The following is a 22,874-nucleotide window of genomic DNA, read 5'->3' as shown; positions in this document are numbered from 1 at the left end:
CATAGACCATTGCTGCTAAACTTGAGAAGCATGAATGTGCGGGTACAGAACAGTTACACAGCCATCTGGAAGGTTTCCCCCCTTCAGGTGAAGAGATGGTATAGGCCGTGATTAAACCTGGGCACTCTAGAGCCAGGTGATCCAGCTCAAATCCCACCTCAGCGTCTTGCTAAGTGTGTCCCCATGGCTAGTTACTGAACTTCTATGGACCTCAGATTCTCTAGCTGCAAAATGGGCCTGGGAGTGTGAAATGACAGTTATATTAAAGCATAGGAGATCCACAACATGTGTTAGAAAATATCACTTAGAGAACGTCAACTTCACTTTTTTATTAGTAAAATGCTCAGAACCATGTGGGGGAAATGAAATGAAGCCACCTATCCAGGTAAAGCTTGTGACACAGCTGCTCTCTTTGTCAGTGTTCAGTAATGCATACAGGCTGCACACGGTGCTTAGCTTCCCGGCCTCTGCGGGTTCCAGAACGCGGGCGAGCCCTCTTGTGCAACGGGGCGGAGAGGCAAGTCAGCTCTGTGCTGCCGTCTTCCTCCTGCGCTCCGTGAGCATTTATCTCACAGTGACACCACGCTTCCCGTGTGGCATTCCTCAGTCTGGGTCCTCCACCCCACAGTTTCCACCCTCTGCCGAGGGGTGGGAGGGAGTTCTGACCCCCCAGGACGGCTTTCGGGCAGAAGCAGCCACGCCGGGCTCTGGCTCCCAGGTCTAACGTCCCGCTCCACTTATGGAAAATGACTGGAGGGGAAGAGAGGAAAGGACCACGTAATTGCACCTCTCCCCCAGACTCTTCTAACACGTCACGTCATTCCTAGCAGATTCTGTGCATTTCCACCATGAAATTCTGTGGCTTATGAAAATTTAATAGCAACGCAGGCTTCAAGAAGAGTAAACATTGAAACTCTGCACTTAACACAGATGGAAATTTTCCTTAGGAGAATAACACTCCACAAAGCAATTGACTCCCGGCATTTATGTGTGTGCAGATGATGAAAGAGAAGATGGAGTGCAGCAATTCACAGCAGGAAACAGCCCCTTGCAGCCCAGGCCTGCAGCACTGCCAACCCGGTGGAAAAGAGCAGCAGAGGGAGGCAAGCGGTAGGCTTCCCGCTCCATGCCCCACGCCGCCCCCTCCATGATATAAGAAGGGAACTGTTGAGGTTTAAATCTGCAGAAGGAGACGCCAGCTCCTCTGTGGTCTCTCATTTCCCGACTGTACCTGCTGCCCCTGGCCTGCTGTGGAGGTGATGTGCTGTCGTGAATCCTGCACATCAGAACGTGGGAGACACACGTAGCAGAAGCTCTAGGAAATGTGTGGCTTAGCCAGAAGGAAAGAAGGTCTGTCTCTGATTCTTTTTAATAAAAAGCCTTATTTTCTATCACATTCTTCACATTCAAGTTCACAGATATTCAGGAGCCCAGGAGTGGGAAAAGGTGGCAGAGGGAACATGGTCACAGGGACACCGTCAGGGTCATGGTGTCCTGTGACCTCCTCTGTGGCACATTTGCCTAGTTGTACCTACCAGATTCGAGGTCTGTTAAGTGCCATGTAGAAAAGAAATGAAGAACACGGGCCCCTTCCTGCGTCTCAAGAACACAGGTCCACTCCTGGTTTTTTGAACTGCACTGGCCAGTCAGGGACCTCGTCCAGGTGCTGCAGTCAAGAGACCTCACTGGTGCCTGACGGAGACTGTGTTATGATCTCAGTCTCTACCGTTGCCCTGGTTCAGAAAAGGAGGCTCAGGGAGCACCACGAGGGACCCGAGTCTGGGGGCAGTGATCTTGGCTATCACTGCCCTTGGTGCCAAGGCTCGGGATGGTCGCCCCTCAAGCTGTTGGAGACCTCCTAGAAATCGATGCAGGTAAACCGGCAGCCACCGGAGGCCGAGAAAGCAGGGAGCAGAACCTCCTCCAGCCTCCAGAAACCAGTCTGCCACATCACGGCTTTAGCGCCAAGAGACCCATTTCAGACTTCAACCTTCAGAACAGTGAGGTAATGAATCTGTTGTTTCAGGCTGCTGAATCGCGGTGACTTACCGTGGGGGCCAAAGGACATTCGTGTGTAAGGCTCTTGGTCCAATATATCCCAGACCCCCTTGTTTTGCAGATAAGAAAACAGGCCCAGAGAATTTGCCAACTTTCATGGAATCCCTGGGCTAGTTAATGACGGAGCTGGCAACCCAGCACCTCCTCTCCACTAAAAACCTTTCTCAGCCCTTGGTTTTATTAACTCATGAAATCACCAGCATGAGCTCCCGACAGCAGCTCTCATGCTTAGCGTTTTTCACAGATGAAGATAAGCTGCTGAGTTTGCACCTGGCATTTCAGCTCACGGTCACCAGACACAGTACTAGTTAGCGGAGGAGTCTGGGCCAATCATAAACTCTACTACAGCCTCAGAAGCTTTTGATCTCATTGCAACATGATAACTCTGAGGTCTGCAGGTCACTCCTCTTGTAAATAAAGAAAACACTATAGAGACTCCCTGAGACCTGTCAAAAGTACACGTCCAGCCAATTGCAAACCCAAGCCTCTGACTCCCGTGACTCAGCAGGGCTCTCCGAGTCTCTCTGCTTGAGACACCGTAAGAGAAACCCAAGTCAGAGGGCAGAACTTCTGCCTTCAGCATGCTTACAGAGAGGCTGGGGCTAAACTTGGTGACACCCTTGGTGGCACCCTTGGTGGCATCCTTTGCAATTCTAGCCTCAGGGCAAGGCTACTCCTGAGGCCTTGACCCATCGCTGTTTGCCCTCTGGATGAAGCTGACGTCCTGTGGGGGAAGACCTGAGCTGCGTAGCTCATCTGTACTCCACGTATTAAGAGGGACCTCTGCCCAGCATCTTCCACCGGGGAGCGGGGAGCGGTCATGAATGGAAGCTGTTTTCACAGCCAATATGGTCGACCCTCAGGCTATTGGAGACCACCTAGAAATGGATCAGGTAAACCGGAGGCCGAGAAAGCAGGGAGCAGAGCCTCCTTCAGCCTCCAGACACCAGTCTGCCACATGGTGTATTTAGTTAGAGTGTACACTTACTTGGGAAGGCTGGTGGAAAGGTGATGGAGATCTGGGGGCTGCCCCAAGTCACACCTCGATGTCACTTGATGTATGTGACAGGAATGCATAATTCTTGCCCTCAGAAGCTTGCTCCCTGTTGAAACAAACCAGAGAAAAAGCAAAAGGCTTGACAAAGCTGGGTGTGCAGGAGGACCACACAGGCTCAGGCAGCGCCTTCTCTGACTTCATGAAAAATCACACTCTGAAGGATGCCTGGGTAAGTGAGGTGCAGAGCGCTCTTGGGTGGGAGAAAAGGCTGGCAGAGACGTTTGAATGCACGTATTTGAAGACAGAGAATGGAGAGAGCCCACGGTGTGAAGGACATAGGAACCCACCTGAGCTGGCTTCAGGGAGTCATTCACTCCTGTCGGCACCAGGGACCCAGGCACGTAAACCCCAGGACCCGTGTTGCCTTGCGGCTCAGCAGCCCTGCCCCTCACTCCTGCCTGCAGAGAGGGGTTCCCATTTCAGGCCACCCTGCCAGCCACCGCGCGCGGCTCTGCTGACGCTGGGGCCGACACAGGAGCCCAGCTCCTCTCTGCTGAATAAATTACCGCCCCATCATCTTCATGCATAAAACATGGCACAGGAGGCCGGGAGAGGCCGGCCCTGGGCGGCTCGGCGTGGCAACGGCCTCTGGGTCAGCAGGGAGGGAAAGGGGAGGCAGGTTGCAGATAAAAGAAGTCAACGGAAACCTCAGATATAAAAAAAAAAAAGGAAGAGGTGGTTTTTCTTGTCTTTTTAATTTTTATGCGTCTGGACCTGACTTCCGGGATTGCTGAGAGGCCCTGGGCTGCCATGTCCTGAGAAGGCCCTAGGCCTGCTCTCCTGGGGACCATGGTGCTGCCCTCGAGGTTACACTGGATCCGAAACAGGCCATGGAGGGACCGGATCCGCAGGCGCCAGCTCAACCGTGAGTCCCCAGGCCTCGCTGGCGACGGCCCCAGCGCCCTCCCCTTGGGCCTCCAAGGCCCTCCTTGCTCTCCGTCCTCTTCCCTGGCCTCCTGTTCCCTGCCCACAGCCCTATCTTAATCAGGGATAAGCAGAGACGCTTTGTTTGGAGGGGCAGGCAGGGAGCCCCTTTCTCTTTATTTCTCCATCCAGAAGAAAAATACCAATGAATATCTCATCTGTCAGGGGACTTTGATTCGGAACCTTTGCGGGCTACAGTGAGGAGGCACCTTGAGGTCTGAGTCCAGCTGCGCCTGCTGGGCAGGGTGGAGGTCAAGACCTGCAGGTCCTGCCTTCTTTAAAGGACCCAATGCTGTGTTTCTTAAATGACCACGCTCTCTCGACGGTTCCCGTTGACAGGAGCTCTAGCCAAACAAGAGATTGTGGCATAGAGGCAATCTGAGGGAAAAGATAAAAGCTCTCAAATATACGCAAGGCCATTAGCCACTGCCTCAGTCCCTGAGGCTGAAGAGTTTTATTTATCTCAGGGGTCAGCAGATTCAGCCTCTGGAGGGACTTGCTTTATGGCAAAGAATAAGAGGGGCTGCTTGCATGGGGTGAGAGTAGTTTTCTTCCATCACATGAGAAAAGAGCAATGAGACCATGATGACCAGGAGGAGGCGGCAGGGAGCGGTGGGGAGTGTGGTGAAGGGAAAAGCGTGGCCGCCGTTCAGCACCGTCCCAGTGCTTCCAAGGGCAGCAGGTCCAGGTTGCCAGGTTTTCAAAGTGAAAAGCCTCTTGCCTAAATGTTGGCGTTGAATTCCTGCAGTTGTAAATGCCATAATAATCAATGGTGTGCGTGGACCACCCGTTAGCAAGCAGCCGCGCTCTTTGTATGCCTAGTCCTTCTTGTGCGTTAGAAGCCCCTGGTGCAGAAGTGAATAAAGATGACCGAGTGGGTCAGGAATGCGAGCGCGGCTTGGTCATGGTCCCCTGGTTTAGGAGCAGAGGGCTGGTTGGATTCCTGGTGGCGCCCTTGTACGAGGAAACATTTTGCTCCCAGAAACACATTTGTTTTTGTTTATTATCGTGGAAGCCGCTGGGAGCGACTCCTCAGCCTCTTCCTCCAGCTCTTTTGGAGGTTGCCCTGTGGCTGTAGGAAGGGTGCGTCAGAAGTGGGGCGCTGCTGGGAGTGGGGAGGGGGATCTGAGTGGCTGGGAACTGCGTGGACGTGAAGGTGGCCAGCAGTCCACAGCACACCGTCGCAGCGGGGGACACCTGCTTCATGGGGAGACGTGGCTTCAGTTATCAGCCAGGGGGCTGCCACTGTGCTGTTAGCTCTGCGCGGTTTTCAGATGAAACGGTGGCCTGATAACAGGCGTGTGTCCAAGGTCAAGGCTGAGCCACGAGGTCGTGACCTCCTGGGCTTGAGCATGGGAGGAAGGGTCAAGAGCCCAGCTGTGTTAGAGCCCTAGGAATCGGGCAAGGTCAGGTGATGTCCTTGGGGGAGATTTTCCCGGCTCAGGGAGGACCTGTGCGGGTTTAAAGGCAGCAGAGAGAGAGAACAGGTGAAGGCCCAGACCAGCCAACGGCAGCCAGCAAGGCTGCAGCTTCAGACAACGTCTAAAATCTGCTTCAGTAACTTCCCCGTCTCGTCTCTGAGGTTTTCCCCATCCAGCCTGGGGACCCAAGCGGTATTACCCTCAGTGTTACTTTGTCATTTTGAAAGTCAGTGAACTCCAGCTTCCTCAAGCACACAGGAGCGGTGCCTGGCCACGGGAGTGGCAGGCCGTGGCCCCCATGCCCGCAGACTTTGCTGAGCGGCCACAGCTCCCCCCTGCCAGGGGCTGGCCAGCCGAGAGTCCCTGGTGATGCAGAGCCCTAGGCTGCCATCTCTAACCGATTGGGATGGCTCCTTAGCTGGAACTTGCGCTTGTGTGCTGCTGCTCCAGGACAAGTCACTGGCTTGTGTGGAACCGTGTGCACGTGCTGCCCCAGTCTCCACGCCCTGGGAGTGTGAGTTAGCAGGTTCTCAGCTGCCTGGTGGTGGGCCGCTCTCCCAGTGCTGAGATGGAGGGGGGACCTGGGGCTGCAGGCTCACGCAGGGTCTTTCTCTCCGCTCTGTGATCACAGCCCCTTGTGGTTGCAGACTGAGGCCTGCTGACAGCTGCCACTGCCCACCTGGTAGCCCTGTCCACTCTGGCAGTTTGCTTCTTGAAGGCCAGCAAGAGAGGGCCTTTAGTTGCTTGCAATCTGTCCTTGACAGAGGTCGCCTGACTGGACAACCTCCCTGGGACTAGCTCAGAATCAACTGGTCAGGGACCCCAAGTGGATCTGCAAACCCCTGTCCTCACCATGTACCACAATCACGTCATGAAGGACAGTCTCATGGCCCTCGCCCCCAGGTCTTGCTCACGCTCCAGGTGAGAGAATTATTCTGGGGGTGTAGACTAGGGGGTGAGGATCCTAAGGCCTTAGAACCCTGTTTACCACAAAACCCAATGTCACGTTTGCAATGGAGCCTGGGCCCCTGAGCTACTGAAAGCTTTGTTTTCTTTGCACTTTTCATTATGCAAATTTGTAAGCGCACAGATAAGCTGGGAAAACAGGAGGATGAGTTCCACGCACCTATCACTCGAGTTTAACGTCAATGTTTCCTCATATTTGCTTCATCTAGTTTCCTGCCAAAATATTTTTAAATAAATGACATGTATGATGACATTTCAACCCTCAGTATTTTGGTAAGAGCACCCAACAATGACATTTTCTACATAACCGCTGAATATTACTAATGTCCCCTAATGTGATTTAATTCATAATGCACATCCCGATCTTCCCAGGGAAAAAATCATTCTGAAGGGTCTTAGAGTCTCTTTTAAATACCTGTCTCCAGGTGACATCACTGCACCTGGTGTGCACATCCAAGGTCTGAGTTCTGTCAAAACTCTCCCCCTGCTGGGTGCAGCTCAGTGGTAGAGTGCGGGCTTAGCCTGCGCTGGACCCCAGGTTCCACCCCCAACACCGCCAACCAAAAGGCAAAACCCCGTATTTGGACTGAAGCCCCGGCTCCTGGAGCTCATCTCCCCTGCACCCCGCGGTCTCCTTCACAGCCAGAGTCTGTTGTGAGATGCCTGGGTTGTTTCCAGCGTAGAGCAAGCCGACCGAGGTGGGAGAGCCGCGGTGCTCAGCCTTCTAGCAGTGCTGGCCTCTTAAAAGGGGCCATCAGAGAAAGGGAACCCGGGTTGCTGCAAAGACACAGATGTGACAGACAGTTGGACAGCCAGGAAGAGGCTCATCTGGCCTGAACCACTGCTCACCACTGACTGGACCCGCCCAGGTGTGAGGGTCCAGGCAGCAGCAGCTCCCCGCCTGGACTTCCTAGATGATGACCGCTGTGTCAGGCCGGCTCAGGAGTGAGGGGTGACCACTGGGGCGGGCCTAGACCTTCCTTCTTTCTTCAGCCTGACACTCAGTGCAGGTTACAGGAAAGAAAGCCTGAGTTTTGACGTCAGGGAGATTTGGCTTCAAATCCTGCTTCTGCATCGTAGGGTGGCCTTGGGAAGTTGTCCTGCCCCCTAAGGTCCACGTCAGCCCCAGAGGGTGGTGACGATGAGGCCGACCCCACAGAGTCACTAGGGCTGAAGGACCCATAGGAGCCACAGCGGCTGGCTCATGGCGGTAGCTAGTGGCACCCGTATCCTGCTGATGAGGTGGATCTGGACAACATGAGCAGGCTCCCCGGGGAGTCCATGCCAGAAGAGTCCCCTCCTCCTCAGCCTGCCAGCCACCCCATGTCCAGCTGGCTTGCGCACCCGCAGGAGGCAGCAGAGACGTGCAGTTGGAAGTTGCTGGGGGCCTCTCAGCCCGACTGCTCTGGGGAAGGGAAGGAGCAGTGTCCATCCGGCTCTGGACTCCAGGCTGTTTCCAGTCACGTGAACGCAGCAGATGATGGAGCCCACCTGGAGCGCCAGGCTTCTCCACATCTGGGCAGAGGTTGGGCACACTCCGTGGGCTCCGATCAGAGGACATCACTGGCCATTCTCCCATCTGGCAGGGTGCTGTTCTGCCCTGTGACCAGGCAAGAAGGGGGCCTGCCGGAGCAGCAGTCTGGGTGGAGCCCGGTTCGAGGCCCGTGCCCTGCACAGCGGTGCTATGTGACTGTGAGGGGTCCTGGGATGGCAATTCTCACGAGGAGTAAGAAGCCGGATGCTCTTCCGCAGCCTGTGCGGGGCTCTGGGAGGCGTGGGAAGGGTCTTAGAGTCTCTTTTAAATACCTGTCTCCAGGTGAGAGAGCGAGGCCAGGGACAGGGCAGGCAGGCCCCATAGGGTGAGGCGAGGAGGGCGGGAGTATGCCTGGCATCGCATAGCAATCCCCTCTGGGTAGGCCGCCCCTGGCAGAAGCCCCTGCTGTGGGGACACCCTCAGCCACTTCCATAGCAGCCCGAGAGGGAAGAGGGTGGTTTCCATCAGCTGACCTGCTGGGCCGCAGGGCTTGACTCACAGGTGTGGCCTCAACAGCACTCCTGTTTCTCCCCGGCACCTGCCTGTCGAGTGCTGCAGGAAGCCCCTGGTTGCACATCGAGCTTTTCTTTCTTTCTGCTTTCAATTTGTGCTAATTAGTTATACATGACAGTAGGATGCGTTTTACACACCGCACAGAAACGGAGCACAATTTCTCCTTCCTCTGGCTGAACATGGTGCAGAGTCACACCAGGAGTGTGATCATACAGTATACAGGGTGACAATGTCTGCCCCATTCCACTGGCCTTCCATCCCTGCATCACTCCCCGCTGCACAGTCCAAAGGGCCTTCATTCTCCCCGCACCCCCGCCCACTCCATTATGGATCAGGTCCGCTTCTCGGAGAAAGCAGTGGATCCTTTGGGTTTTTTAGGTTTAGCTTATTTCTCTTAGCAGGATATTCTCCACTCCATCCATTTACCTGCATATGCCATGATTTCCTTCTTCTTTAAGCCTGAAAAATATTCCATTCTGTATGTATACCACACTTTATTTATCCGTTCATCTGTTGAAGGGCATCTAGGTTGGCTCCATAATTTAGCTATTGGGAATTGAGCTGCTATAAACATTGATGTGGCTGAATCACTGAAGTATGCTGATTTTAAGTCCTTTGGGTATAAACCAAGGAGTGGGATAACTGCGTCAAGGAGTGGTTCCATTCCAAGTTTTCTGAGGAATCTCCATACTGCTTTCCAGATTAGTTGCACTAATTTGCAGTCCAACCAGCCATGTATGAGTGTGCCTTTTCCCCACATCCTTGCCCACACTTACTGTTGCTTGTATTCTTGATGATTGCCATTCTGACTGGAGTGAGATGATATCTTAGAGTAATTTTGATTTGCATTTCTCTGATTGCTAGAGATGTTGAACATTTTTTCATGTATTTGTGGATCGATTGTATTTCTTCTTCTGTGAAGTGACTGTTCAGTTCTTTGGCCCATTTATTGATGGGGTTATTTGTTTCTTGGTGTTAAGTTTTTTGAGTTCTTTTTTTTTTTTTTTAAAGAGAGAGTGAGAGAGGAGAGAGAGAGAGAGAGAAGAGAGAGAGAGAGAGACAGAGAGAGAGAGAGAGAATTTTTTTAATATTTATTTTTTAGTTCTCGGCGGACACAACATCTTTGTTTGTATGTGGTGCTGAGGATCGAACCCGGGCCTCACGCATGCCAGGCGAGCACGCTACCGCTTGAGTCACATCCCCAGCCCTTGAGTTCTTTACATATCCTGGAGATTAGTGCTCTGTCTGAGGTGCGTATGGTAAAGACTCTCTCCCATTCTGTAGGCTCTCTCCTCACATTATTGTTTCCTTTGCTGAGAGAAAGCTTTTTAGTTGGAGTCCATCCCATTTATTGGTTCTTGATTTTATCCCTTGTGTTTTAGAAGTCTCGTTAAGGAAGTCAGGTCCTAAGCAAGGTGATGACGATTTGGGCCTGCTTTTTCTTCGGGTAGGCACAGGGTCTCTGTTCCAGGCCTAAGTCTTTGTTCCACTTTGAGTTGATTTTTAGCTTTTTAACATGGACAGAGACCCAAGGATCTGGGAGGGTTGCGGAAGCTGTGGGCACATCCCCCACGCCCCCTCCCCCCCTGCGGCCTCACCCCCTGGGTCCTGCTGAACTGTGACGTAGTCAGGACTGCATGGTTGGAGCCACATTCCTGAGCGGCAGCTGCAGCCCCTGCACGCCAGGGGCCAGGGGCGTTGCTCTCTGCTCTCGGTTGCCCCCAGAGCCTAGGCTTAAAGATTTGGAGAAGGTGAGCCAGGGGGTTCCCCGAGTATAAGAGAAAAGACAGAAGCTCTTTAGTGCACCCTCTGGGATCACAGGTAGAGCTCCGTGGGTTCCCGGTCAGCCACCTGCCCAGCGCACCCACTAATAGCCTCAGCCAGGCGCGGGCCTGCTTTCTCCTCCAGTCTGCAGCTTGGTTGGGTGCAGGGACTGTGCGTGAGTCTTGTTTAGGGACCAGTGACTTACACTGACGTAAGAGCTGCTATACACCTCCCGACCTAGCGCTGCCTGGCTCCTCCCCAGGCAGGACAGTGGCTGTGCAGGGCCTGCCTTCCCATCTCACTGAGGGCCGAACCCTGGGGCCAGATGTCCGTGCGCTTCTGCTGTCAAGGGAAGGAGACAACACAAAACAGGAAACCAGAGAGGGAGAGCTTGAATAATTCAAGGGGCTTCTGTGGGGGAAAGTGCTCTCTTTGTACGAACACTGATCTGCACAGATATTTTAGCTGTCTCCAGCCAGGGACGGACAAAGGGGAGGGTGTGGAGGGAGAGGAAGAACCCCAGGCTTAGCCACTGAAGGGACAACATGGTCGCTGGTTGGAAGCAGAAAGTCACCTGAACAGTACATTTTCTTGGAAGCCTTAAGCTGGTTTGTTGAGGGTGAGGAGGATCTTAGGGACAGAAACTTCCTGAAACACCGTTACCACCGAACCTTAGCCACTGTTCAGGCCACACTGCGAGTGCCTGCGTTTCCTCTCAACTATTGGGATCCCAGGGACTGTTCCAGCGCACCGGAGTGGGTGAACTGCACACACGGACACCAGTCACCAAAGCAGCAGGCTGAGGCAGGAGCTCCGCAAAATAAGCCTTGATTTTGTTTTGATCTCTACAAAGCTGAGGTGTCTTTGTTGATGTCTAAAAATCAAACAATACAGAAATGTAACAGTGGGGACTGTAGCTCAGTGGTAGAGCGTGTGCTTAGCATGAGTAAGGCCCTGGGCCCCATCCTGGAAGGAAGGAAGGAAGGAAGGAAGGAAGGAAGGAAGGAAGGAAGGAAGGAAGGAAGGAAGGAAGGAAGGAAGGATAGATGGAGAGATGGAGGGAGGGAGGGAGAGAGGGAGGGACGGAGGGAGAGAGGGAGGGAGGGAGGCAGGAGGAGGGAAGGCATCATCTAGCATTCCCAGCCCTCACCCTGTAAAGCATAGATCTCCCGTTTCTTTTCATGAAATATTCCTGATACGTTCCTTTGTTAGGATCAGGGTAGTACTGTCTTCTACAGTGTGCTGTTCCATTTGGCAACAAAACTTGAATGTCATTTCATCTTAGTAAATAGCAGCAAATATCTTCAGACCGTTCCTGTCCAGCCAAGTCCCAGCGGAGGCTCACAGAGCCTGGGAAAGGTCAACAGCTTCTAATCTGATTCGCTGCAGGACGGGATCCTAACTGTGAGGTGGACCGAGTTGGGCAGGAACTGAAACGTACCCACGGTTCTCCTCGTGGGCCAGTGTCCGCGACTCTCTGGCCTTGCTCAGCTACCTCCGCGTGCGCAGCCGTGGTGGGGCGCTCGGGGTGATGGGGGGCATGGGTTTCAGAACACTGCCCCTCATGCACTGAGGGGAGATCTTTTCACCGCTCTGCAGACAGAGGGTGACTCGGAAGCAGGACAGTGATGATTCCCGGGAGCACTGGTCTCACTGACGCGGTTTCTGAGGCTCCAGAGACATCCCTGCTGGGGAGCAGGTGGCTTGGCACCTTCTCCATCCAGGACGGCGTGGGCAGAGGCGCTGCGTCCACCAGCTTCCCACTGCCATGAAAAACACCTGAGCGAACCGACCTGCAGAAGAGGACGTGGGCTTCGGCTCATTATGGAGGCTGACCTGACCTGACCGCTGGCTGCACTGGAGAGAGGGCGCAGCGCCGCACCAGGCTCACCTCAAGGCCAGGGGCGAAAACGGAACGAAGGAAGGCCCCACAGTGCCCCCCAAGGGCCACTCCCGGGACCTCAGGACTTCCCAGCAGGCTCCGCCTCCCAGTTCCACCACCCCAGGACCCGTTTTGAATGCAGGGGCCTCTGAGGGATTCAAGATCCTAACTCCAGCAGCATCCAGGGCCTGAGCTTGCGGGAGGAGGGGCCAGGCCAGACCAGGAAACCGCCCCAGGTGTGTCTGCCGAGGAATTGCTGCCGCCCAAAACTGGCCTCCCGAGGATTTGGTGCAAATACAGCAGACTCAGTAGACCTTCAGTTTCTAATCAGGTGACAAAGCCATCAAGCACGTGCTTGCCGAGGCCACACCAGAGGGGAACAGCGAGTGCAGGTCTAGAAGGCAGCCAAGGCCCGGAGCTTTGCCCTCCTGGTCAGAGTGAAGGGAAAGGGTGGGCATCCACCTTATCAGAGGGTGTGAAATCAACATGGGGTCCTGCAAGCAGCCTTCTAAATGGGGTAGGTGGTGAAAGAAATGTCTTTTTAAAATCTTTTCCAACATTTTACTATTAATGATTCTGCCAGTAATTTTACTATACTTGCTTTATCACATACTTGCTTTATCCACATATCTATCCCTAATCTATTGGTAAATCTCATGATTTTTTTTAAAAAAATCTTATTAGCACATATTAATTGCATATTTTTGGAGTAAGTGAAATGTCTACACTTGCAGACAGTGTGCACTGATCAGATCCACCCACCCCTTCCCCTCCCCCAACTCCCGCTCCTTTGCCTGTCTCTGGTAATCGCTCTTCTACGCTCAGATTGGCTTCTTGTCATCATCCTCACATGAGACACAACAGGTGGTCCCTATCTTCCTGTGCCTGGCCTATTTCACTCAGCATGACGTCCTCCCGTTCCATCCACGTTGCTGCCGATGACAGGGCCTCCTTCTTCCTGTGGCTGAATAACGCTCAGTGTGTCTATGCGCCACATTTCCTTTACTGGCTCATCTGCTGGTGGGCACCTGGGCTGATCTCATACCTTAGCAACTGTGAAGAGGGATGCAATAAGCCCGGGGTTATAGGTATCTTTAGTGCACTGGCCAATCTTATTTTAAGTGCTTCGGAAGCGGTAGGCATCTGTACACTTTGTTGTGAACACTTCAACATGTATACCTGCCGCAGTCTGGCTGGGCACAAATCACGAGCCACTCAAGAGGAACAAACTATTTCTGAACTCCACCAGCACACTCCACACATGCTCCCCAGGAACTCTCCCAAATGCCACGCAGCTCCTCCAGGAACCGCCAACTGGAAATCCTTCCTCCAGCACTTCCCCAACCAATGAGAACTCTCCAGGAATCCCCGAGAGAGCTCAACGGGAACTCAACGGGAACTCCGGGAGAACTCAAAAGTCATCATCTTAATGGCTCGCTGGCGTCACCTCTCAACCACTACTTCTGGCAAAAATGCCATGCGACATCCCGACTCGGCTGTGGCCCTCAACATGTATCATTCAATCTTTGTTAATGGTTCTTTAAGAATCTTTAGTCAGATTTATTGAGGTTGATTACACAGTAAAACTCAGTTGTGAGTGTGTAGTCCGTGAGTCCGGGTGAACACTCACAGCCGGGCAGCCATCAGGATCTAAGAGTTGCAGCCGAAACACCCACCAGACCCCTCTGTAGTCACTCCCTCCCCAGCCCTGTCAATCAGTGATCTGTTTTCTATCCTTACAGTTTTGCCTTTTCCAGAAAACCTACCACTGGGATCAGGTACAGCGTGCCTTTGAGTCCGGCTTCTCGCGCTTAGCTTAGGGATTTCTGTTTCACCACTGATGTTCCATGTGAGCTCCTCCCTCCACATTGCTGAGTGTAGTTCATTATTGGAAGTGATTTTATAAGATGATAATTTGCAATTGGAAAGATCTCTAACCAGTGACCATCACAGTGGGCGCCCCTGAGGTCTGGGTATCTTAACATACAGAAAACTTCCATATATCTTCTAGATTGTTCAATTGTTAGCACTCTATCATATTTGCCTTGTTATTCTCTCTCACTCTTTCTCTCTTTATCTCACTCTCTCTCTCTCTACACACACACACACACACACACACACACACACACACACACACACCATGTTTTTCTAGACAATTTTAGAATTAACTGCAGACGTGAAGTTCTGTTATGGCTCTGGTCTCTCTCAGGGGCAGCTGCAGGAACTCTCAGTCTCTGCACACCTTGGAGTCCCCCGTGATTCATCTGTACCATGGCAATATCAATGACAATGACCCAGGGATAGTTAATTCAATCAGCTGCAAACAATTATGGTTCAGAATGCATTCAGCCAGCTGTCTGCCCTACATTCCGCCCCCACTTGGGCACTTTTATGCAGTGCACAACCTCTACACAAGCCAGGGTGCGACCTGGAGCCAGGCTGACATCCACGAGCTGGGGAGGGGGTGCAGCAGCACAGGATGGAAGGAGGGAAGGGTCAGCCTGAGGTGGAGGCTGTCCCAGTCCTGACCTAGGACAGGAAGACCCAGGAGGGCCCTGGGGAGAAGTGCTCTCTGCTGCCTCGTTCTCCCACTCCCAAGTCAGCCCTGAGCTCTGGTTAAAATTCTGTGTTTTGCATCTAAAACAATAACACCCTGCCCTCAAAAGGAAAACAGTGAGATAATGTCTCAATTTCTTAAGGAAATTGTGTCGCTGAGCTCCGAGTTTCTGATCTAGCTTTTAACTGAATGGCCGAGTTACAGTCCCCCTAAAGAACTTCTCCCAGCAGTGAGCAAGAAGCTTTCTGATCCCTGAGATGAGAAACAGACTCCGCTAGAGGAGACCACGTAGCTTTCCTTCCCTTTGGCTCCGCGGCCCCCTCCATCTCTGCACCATCTGAGAGGATTCAGGCTGTGAGCCCACACAAGACATTTGCCTGAGTGGGTCCCTTCTGATCTTTCTGTGTTGGGGTGTGTGGGGCCAGCAGTGCAACAGGCCCCGACTCACTGTGCAGCCACCAGGCGGCCGCGGTACCCAGGGATGGGCACATAGAGACCCGCTCCCCTCATCCAGCCCCCCAGCTCCTGGGGAACAGGCCCTTCCAGAGGCCGCAGAGTGTATACCTGTAGGCAGATCCGATGGAGCATCCTAATCGCCACAGGGGACAAAGGGCAGCAGTTTCCCCCTCCGCACGCTGTGACCTGACTGATCTCACAGCCCTGGAAAAGGAGACTCCTTTTATGGGGTTCTTCATGTTCATTCTTTAGCTTCCCCTGTGAGTAGCATTGATTTAAAAATCATCCTGCTGAGCACAATGCTTTAAAAAAGTGACTCACTTATGATTCAGAAAACAAGTAGTCTTCGTAACTTTTAAATCCATGCAATTAGAAGGAGAATATGCTCACAGTTGGGCTTCGGAACGCTGTGCTTCAGGCACAATCAAGAAGTCTCTGGGAGTCCATGGAGGTCATCAGCCAATCACGCCCGGCCTCCCAGGGCAGCCAGGTCCTCCACCACTGGGAAAACTCAACTCTCTCTTCCTAAGCAATAGCTCCCGGAGGAAGGTGAAGGGAATGACAGCCCTCGGGTCCACAGTTTCCAAGGCCACTTGGAATGTCCCCGGGAGGAGCTCTGAAAGTGCCTGTGTGCATTTCCTTGGATTAATTCCAGCATCCTGCATGTACTTGAGTCTCTTATATTCTAAAAAGAGTAAAATGATTCTTTTTTCTTCTAAAAAATTCAGTTTAAATTCTAAATCATTTGCTTTGTCCTTTTAAGGCACAAATATTGTGGAGGAGTAGAGGGGATGTGAGGAGTGGGGGAGAGGAACTTCCTTCTCTCTTCTTGTCATTTTCAAAGCTGTCTTGCTCTTACTTTCTAACCCTAGAAAAGCCTCATCATGATGATAATCAGTGTCCCCCAGCCCAGCTTCCAGAGCACTCTTAACTTAATAGAGAGTCACTATATAAACTCAAACTGTTATCTCTGAGCAGCAGAAGATTCAAACATCACAGGCATCTCTTTCTATTTCTTGGTCTAGAAAGACCTAAAGCTAAGTCAGTGGAAGCTCTTAAGTCACCTGCCCCGCCTTGACTACATCTTAATGAGACTCAGAATCCCACGGCCACATGAACCCCAGGACCTGTGGGCGGGAAACACAGAGGCCCAGAGCCGCACAGAGAGCCAGACCCTCCGCACAGACCCTCGGGCCTCCCAGCCTCCACCTTCCTCTGCCCACGCCTGCCTGGGCTCTCCCTCCCTCCACTGGAGGTTAACTGGACACGACCACACATGTCTGATGACTCACCCAGTGGTGTTCAACCCAGGCACAAATTTGGCTTTGGAGACGTTGGGCGGAAAACTAGACTCCGTTGCTCAAATAAGTCACCAGAACAGCTTTCCATGCCATCAACGCCACTGCCCCGGGAAGGTGTCAATGAGTTAAAGGAGGCAGCAAAAAGAAACGGAACCAGCACAAGGGAACGGGCACCGGGTCAGCCTGGCCGAGCCCCACCTGCACGAGGCCCTGTGGGGGTCAGGAACAGGGCCCTGGAGCAGCGTGAGGCAGCTCCCAGGATCCTCTGGGGCCTGTCGTCTGCAGCTAGGCTGCTTCCAGAAGGATGCAGAAGTGCAGGCCTTGACCTTCTCTCCAGCTGCCCTGAGGGGGCGTCTCTGGGTAGGCCCACTCCCCTGTCTGAGGCTAGGCACACCAAACCTGTGTTGTGTCCTCCTCCTGCCTTCAGCCATCTTGGAAAACCAGGACTCAGGTCCCTGAGGCTCAGAAATAGTGAGTGGCCCAGCTACAGACAGGGACTTCTCCTCTAAACCCCCTGGAAAGGCAGACCTAGGAGGACACACAGATCACCTGTGCCTGGGTGGGGCTCACAGGGAGACCTAGGAGGACACACAGATCACCTGTGCCTGGGGGGCTCCCAGGGAGACCTAGGAGGACACACAGATCACCTGTGCCTGGGTGGGGCTCACAGGGAGACCTAGGAGGACATACAGATCACCTGTGCCTGGGCGGGGCTCACAGGGAGACCTAGGAGGACACACAGATCACCTGTGCCTGGGGGAGCTCGCAGGGAGACCTAGGAGGACACACAGATCACCTGTGCCTGGGGGAGCTCCCAGAAAGACCTAGGAGGACACACAGATCACCTGTGCCTGGGCGGGGCTCCCAGGGAGACCTAGGAGGACACACAGATCACCTGTGCCTGGGCGGGGCTCACGGGGAGACCTAGGAGGACACACAGATCACCTGTGCCTGGGCGGGGCTCCCAGGGAGACCTAGGAGGACACACAGATCACCTGTGCCTGGGCGGGGCTCACAGGGAGACCTAGGAGGACACACAGATCACCTGTGCCTGGGCGGGGCTCACAGGGAGACCTAGGAGGACACACAGATCACCTGTGCCTGGGGAGGGGGCTCCCAGGGAGACCTAGGAGGACACACAGATCACCTGTGCCTGGGGGGCTCACAGGGAGTCCTAGGAGGACACACAGATCACCTGTGCCTGGGGGGGGCTCACAGGGAGACCTAGGAGGACACACAGATCACCTGTGCCTGGGGGGCTCACAGGGAGACCTAGGAGGACACACAGATCACCTGTGCCTGGGGGAGCTCCCAGGGAGACCTAGGAGGACACACAGATCACCTGTGCCTGGGGGGGCTCACAGGGAGACCTAGGAGGACACACAGATCACCTGTGCCTGGGGGCGCTCCCAGGGAGACCTAGGAGGACACACAGATCACCTGTGCCTGGGGGGCTCACAGGGAGACCTAGGAGGACACACAGATCACCTGTGCCTGGGGGAGCTCCCAGGGAGACCTAGGAGGACACACAGATCACCTGTGCCTGGGCGGGGCTCACAGGGAGACCTAGGAGGACACACAGATCACCTGTGCCTGGGGGCGCTCCCAGGGAGACCTAGGAGGACACACAGATCACCTGTGCCTGGGGGAGCTCACAGGGAGACCTAGGAGGACACACAGATCACCTGTGCCTGGGGGAGCTCACAGGGAGACCTAGGAGGACACACAGATCACCTGTGCCTGGGCGGGGCTCACGGGGAGACCTAGGAGGACACACAGATCACCTGTACCTGGGCGGGGCTCGCGGGGAGACCTAGGAGGACACACAGATCACCTGTGCCTGGGGGCGCTCACAGGGAGACCTAGGAGGACACACAGATCACCTGTACCTGGGCGGGGCTCACAGGGAGACCTAGGAGGACACACAGATCACCTGTGCCTGGGGGAGCTCACAGGGAGACCTAGGAGGACACACAGATCACCTGTGCCTGGGGGAGCTCCCAGGGAGACCTAGGAGGACACACAGATCACCTGTGCCTGGGCGGGGCTCACGGGGAGACCTAGGAGGACACACAGATCACCTGTGCCTGGGGGAGCTCACAGGGAGACCTAGGAGGACACACAGATCACCTGTGCCTGGGCGGGGCTCACGGGGAGACCTAGGAGGACACACAGATCACCTGTACCTGGGCGGGGCTCGCGGGGAGACCTAGGAGGACACACAGATCACCTGTGCCTGGGGGCGCTCACAGGGAGACCTAGGAGGACACACAGATCACCTGTACCTGGGCGGGGCTCACAGGGAGACCTAGGAGGACACACAGATCACCTGTGCCTGGGGGAGCTCACAGGGAGACCTAGGAGGACACACAGATCACCTGTGCCTGGGGGGGCTCCCAGGGAGACCTAGGAGGACACACAGATCACCTGTGCCTGGGCGGGGCTCACAGGGAGACCTAGGAGGACACACAGATCACCTGTGCCTGGGCGGGGCTCACAGGGAGACCTAGGAGGACACACAGATCACCTGTGCCTGGGGGAGCTCACAGGGAGACCTAGGAGGACACACAGATCACCTGTGCCTGGGGGGGCTCCCAGGGAGACCTAGGAGGACACACAGATCACCTGTGCCTGGGCGGGGCTCGCAGGGAGACCTAGGAGGACACACAGATCACCTGTGCCTGGGCGGGACTCGCAGGGAGACCTAGGAGGACACACAGATCACCTGTGCCTGGGGGGACTCACAGGGAGACCTAGGAGGACACACAGATCACCTGTGCCTGGGCGGGGCTCACAGGGAGACCTAGGAGGACACAGAGATCACCTGTGCCTGGGCGGGGCTCGCAGGGAGACCTAGGAGGACACACAGATCACCTGTGCCTGGGCGGGGCTCACAGGGAGACCTAGGAGGACACAGAGATCACCTGTGCCTGGGCGGGCTCACAGGGAGACCTAGGAGGACACACAGATCACCTGTGCCTGGGCGGGCTCCCAGGGAGACCTAGGAGGACACACAGATCACCTGTGCCTGGGCGGGGCTCCCAGGGAGACCTAGGAGGACACACAGATCACCTGTGCCTGGGCGGGGCTCACAGGGAGACCTAGGAGGACACACAGATCACCTGTGCCTGGGGGGGCTCCCAGGGAGACCTAGGAGGACACACAGATCACCTGTGCCTGGGCAGGCTCACAGGGAGACCTAGGAGGACACACAGATCACTTGTGCCTGGGGGGGGCTCCCAGGGAGACCTAGGAGGACACACAGATCACCTGTGCCTCGGGGGGCTCCCAGGGAGACCTAGGAGGACACACAGATCACCTGTGCCTGGGCGGGGCTCCCAGGGAGACCTAGGAGGACACACAGATCACCTGTGCCTGGGGGGGGCTCACAGGGAGACCTAGGAGGACACACAGATCACCTGTGCCTGGGCGGGGCTCACGGGGAGACCTAGGAGGACACACAGATCACCTGTGCCTGGGGGAGCTCCCAGGGAGACCTAGGAGGACACACAGATCACCTGTGCCTGGGGGGGCTCCCAGGGAGACCTAGGAGGACTCACAGATCACCTGTGCCTGGGCGGGGCTCACAGGGAGACCTAGGAGGACACACAGATCACCTGTGCCTGGAGGGCTCACGGGGAGACCTAGGAGGACACACAGATCACCTGTGCCTGGGCGGGGCTCCCAGGGAGACCTAGGAGGACACACAGATCACCTGTGCCTCGGGGGGCTCCCAGGGAGACCTAGGAGGACACACAGATCACCTGTGCCTGGGGGGGCTCCCAGGGAGACCTAGGAGGACACACAGATCACCTGTGCCTGGGGGGGGCTCCCAGGGAGACCTAGGAGGACACACAGATCACCTGTGCCTGGGGGGGCTCCCAGGGAGACCTAGGAGGACTCACAGATCACCTGTGCCTGGGCGGGGCTCACAGGGAGACCTAGGAGGACACACAGATCACCTGTGCCTGGAGGGCTCACGGGGAGACCTAGGAGGACACACAGATCACCTGTGCCTGGGCGGGGCTCCCAGGGAGACCTAGGAGGACACACAGATCACCTGTGCCTCGGGGGGCTCCCAGGGAGACCTAGGAGGACACACAGATCACCTGTGCCTGGGGGGGCTCCCAGGGAGACCTAGGAGGACACACAGATCACCTGTGCCTGGGGGGGGCTCCCAGGGAGACCTAGGAGGACACACAGATCACCTGTGCCTGGGGGGGGCTCACAGGGAGACCTAGGAGGACACACAGATCACCTGTGCCTGGGCGGGGCTCACGGGGAGACCTAGGAGGACACACAGATCACCTGTGCCTGGGGGAGCTCCCAGGGAGACCTAGGAGGACACACAGATCACCTGTGCCTGGGTGGGGCTCACAGGGAGACCTAGGAGGACACACAGATCACCTGTGCCTGGGCGGGGCTCGCGGGGAGACCTAGGAGGACACACAGATCACCTGTGCCTGGGCGGGGCTCCCAGGGAGACCTAGGAGGACACACAGATCACCTGTGCCTGGGGGGCTCCCAGGGAGACCTAGGAGGACACACAGATCACCTGTGCCTGGGGGGCTCCCAGGGAGACCTAGGAGGACACACAGATCACCTGTGCCTGGGGGAGCTCCCAGGGAGACCTAGGAGGACACACAGATCACCTGTGCCTGGGGGGGCTCACAGGGAGACCTAGGAGGACACACAGATCACCTGTGCCTGGGGGCGCTCCCAGGGAGACCTAGGAGGACACACAGATCACCTGTGCCTGGGGGGCTCACAGGGAGACCTAGGAGGACACACAGATCACCTGTGCCTGGGCGGGGCTCACGGGGTCACAAAGAGGCCCCAGGGAATGTGGTGTCTCAGTTTGTGATGGTTACAATACTGTCTGCATTTGCCAGAAGTTACACAAGGGTGCCCTAAAACGGATGGATTTTCATCTGTGTAAATGATACCTAAAAAGACAGACACCTTATCCCACCCGATTTCCGGGCTTGTTTCTACCTAGTTATAGAGGATTTTTCAAACAGTCTAATATTTGGCTTCTCTAGGCCACCAACCATCCAATTACTTGACTCAAAGAATTAAGAAGTTTCGGACAATTTCAGGTAACGGGGTGGGTTTGGGTGTGGTCCCCTCGTACTCATGACGCAGCCCAGTGTGGGACCCTCCTCAGCCGCCTCGGGGGCCATGTTTCTCCTTCCCTTGTCCGGCCCCCTCTACAGGCTCGGGGGTCCCCTCGGGCCTGTCACACGCAGAGCTCCCTTGGTGTGGTCACCCTGTCCAGCGGTGCAGCCCTTTCCCCTTCCTTCTTCTCTCGCTCACCTCAAGCCCCTCTCCTGCAAGCACCATGGACTGAGCCGACTCCTACGTGAAAGGGAACAAGGGTCCCTGGAGAGGCAACTCGACCCTCAGGGCTGACAGGCTTGTCACCAGATCCCAGAAGTGAGGGTCATGTTGACGGGGTAAAAGTGGATTTGGTAGGATCATTGGTGAATTTTATTTTCACTCATCAGGGCTAAGTTCTGGACATTACATACAATAAGGGATTCATAGGAGGCTTGAACCAGAGGTTGTCAGACTTTGTGGTGACACCCAGACGTTAGGGTGTCAGGAACTAGGGACTGTCAGTATCAGACGGCAGCTGGCGGACCCAGGGAGGCCTGTGGAATCCCACTGCAGATGGCGGCCGCCGTCTTCATCCCTGCCTGGCGCTGGCCTTCAGAGGGACTGAGCCAAAATGTCAGGGTCCTCCCTCGAGAGCCACAGGGAGTCTGCCCCTGGAGAAGACTAGCCCATTGCAATGAGCGGATTCCAGGAGGGAGAATACGGTGCCTCTCAGTGAGACTTCCATGTGCTTTGGTTCAAATCCCACTCCACCCTACTTTGATGCTTTAAGTCAGAGGATCTTTGGTTGAAAGAAAGAGTCCCTTCTTGCCCAATCTTCACTAACAGCAAAGCGACATTTTATAAATCAACATTACCCAAAATGGAGTTCAATACCATCTGATTTTTAATAAGGCCAATGTTGATACCCAGTACTAAAGATAATTTATAAAATAATAAAAACCACAAAGGAGACATTAAAATACCCTGTAATTCCACTGTCTGGGTATAACTATTATCACTTTGAAGTTCATAGTCCCAGTCTTGTGTTTAAAGACTTACTTATATACAATAAAACTAAGATAATAGGACATGTACAATTCTGCAACCTGCTTTTTTTCAATGAATATATTATAAAAATGTGAGCTGAGTGCAGGGGTGTGCACCCATAGTCCCAGCTACTCGGAAGGCAGAGGCAGGAGGATCACTTGAGCGGAGGTTTTTGAGGCCAGTCTGGTCAACACAGGAAGAAACTGCCTTTAAAGAATAAAAGTCTCCATGATAATAAAAGTTATTCCAAAACTGGCTTCTTAATATGGCACCTGCCTATCCTCATGCAGACAT

General features: G+C 54.7%; 1 protein-coding gene and 1 long non-coding RNA gene across 8 annotated transcripts in view; one reads left to right on the top strand and one right to left on the bottom strand.

The window, feature by feature from the left end:
* Window positions 1-314: 314 nt before the first annotated feature.
* Window positions 315-3,617, bottom strand: LOC144366390 (uncharacterized). The gene is made up of 3 exons (XR_013425498.1): window positions 3,403-3,617; window positions 3,047-3,161; window positions 315-750 (listed from the first exon to the last, which is right to left on the bottom strand). It is a non-coding gene; the product is annotated as an uncharacterized LOC144366390 (long non-coding RNA).
* Window positions 3,618-3,722: 105 nt separating this feature from the next.
* Window positions 3,723-22,874, top strand: part of Ripor2 (RHO family interacting cell polarization regulator 2) — a 179,580-nt gene continuing 160,428 nt past the window's right edge. For 6 of the 7 annotated variants that reach the window (XR_013425497.1, XM_078020619.1, XM_078020615.1 and 3 more), the window contains exon 1: window positions 3,723-3,980. Coding sequence is in view for 6 of the 7 variants with exons in the window: in XM_078020619.1 (XP_077876745.1) it covers window positions 3,905-3,980 (76 nt within the window). In the remaining variant the exon portion in view is untranslated. The remainder of the gene's footprint in view (window positions 3,981-22,874) is intronic. The other variant, XM_021734399.3, reaches the window with a different exon arrangement.

The sequence above is a fragment of the Ictidomys tridecemlineatus genome, chromosome 8, assembly GCF_052094955.1.
Source record: "Ictidomys tridecemlineatus isolate mIctTri1 chromosome 8, mIctTri1.hap1, whole genome shotgun sequence".
Taxonomy (NCBI): Eukaryota; Metazoa; Chordata; class Mammalia; order Rodentia; family Sciuridae; genus Ictidomys; species Ictidomys tridecemlineatus.
Note: the sequence above shows the minus strand (reverse complement) of the source record. Positions and strands in the feature narration are given on the sequence as shown.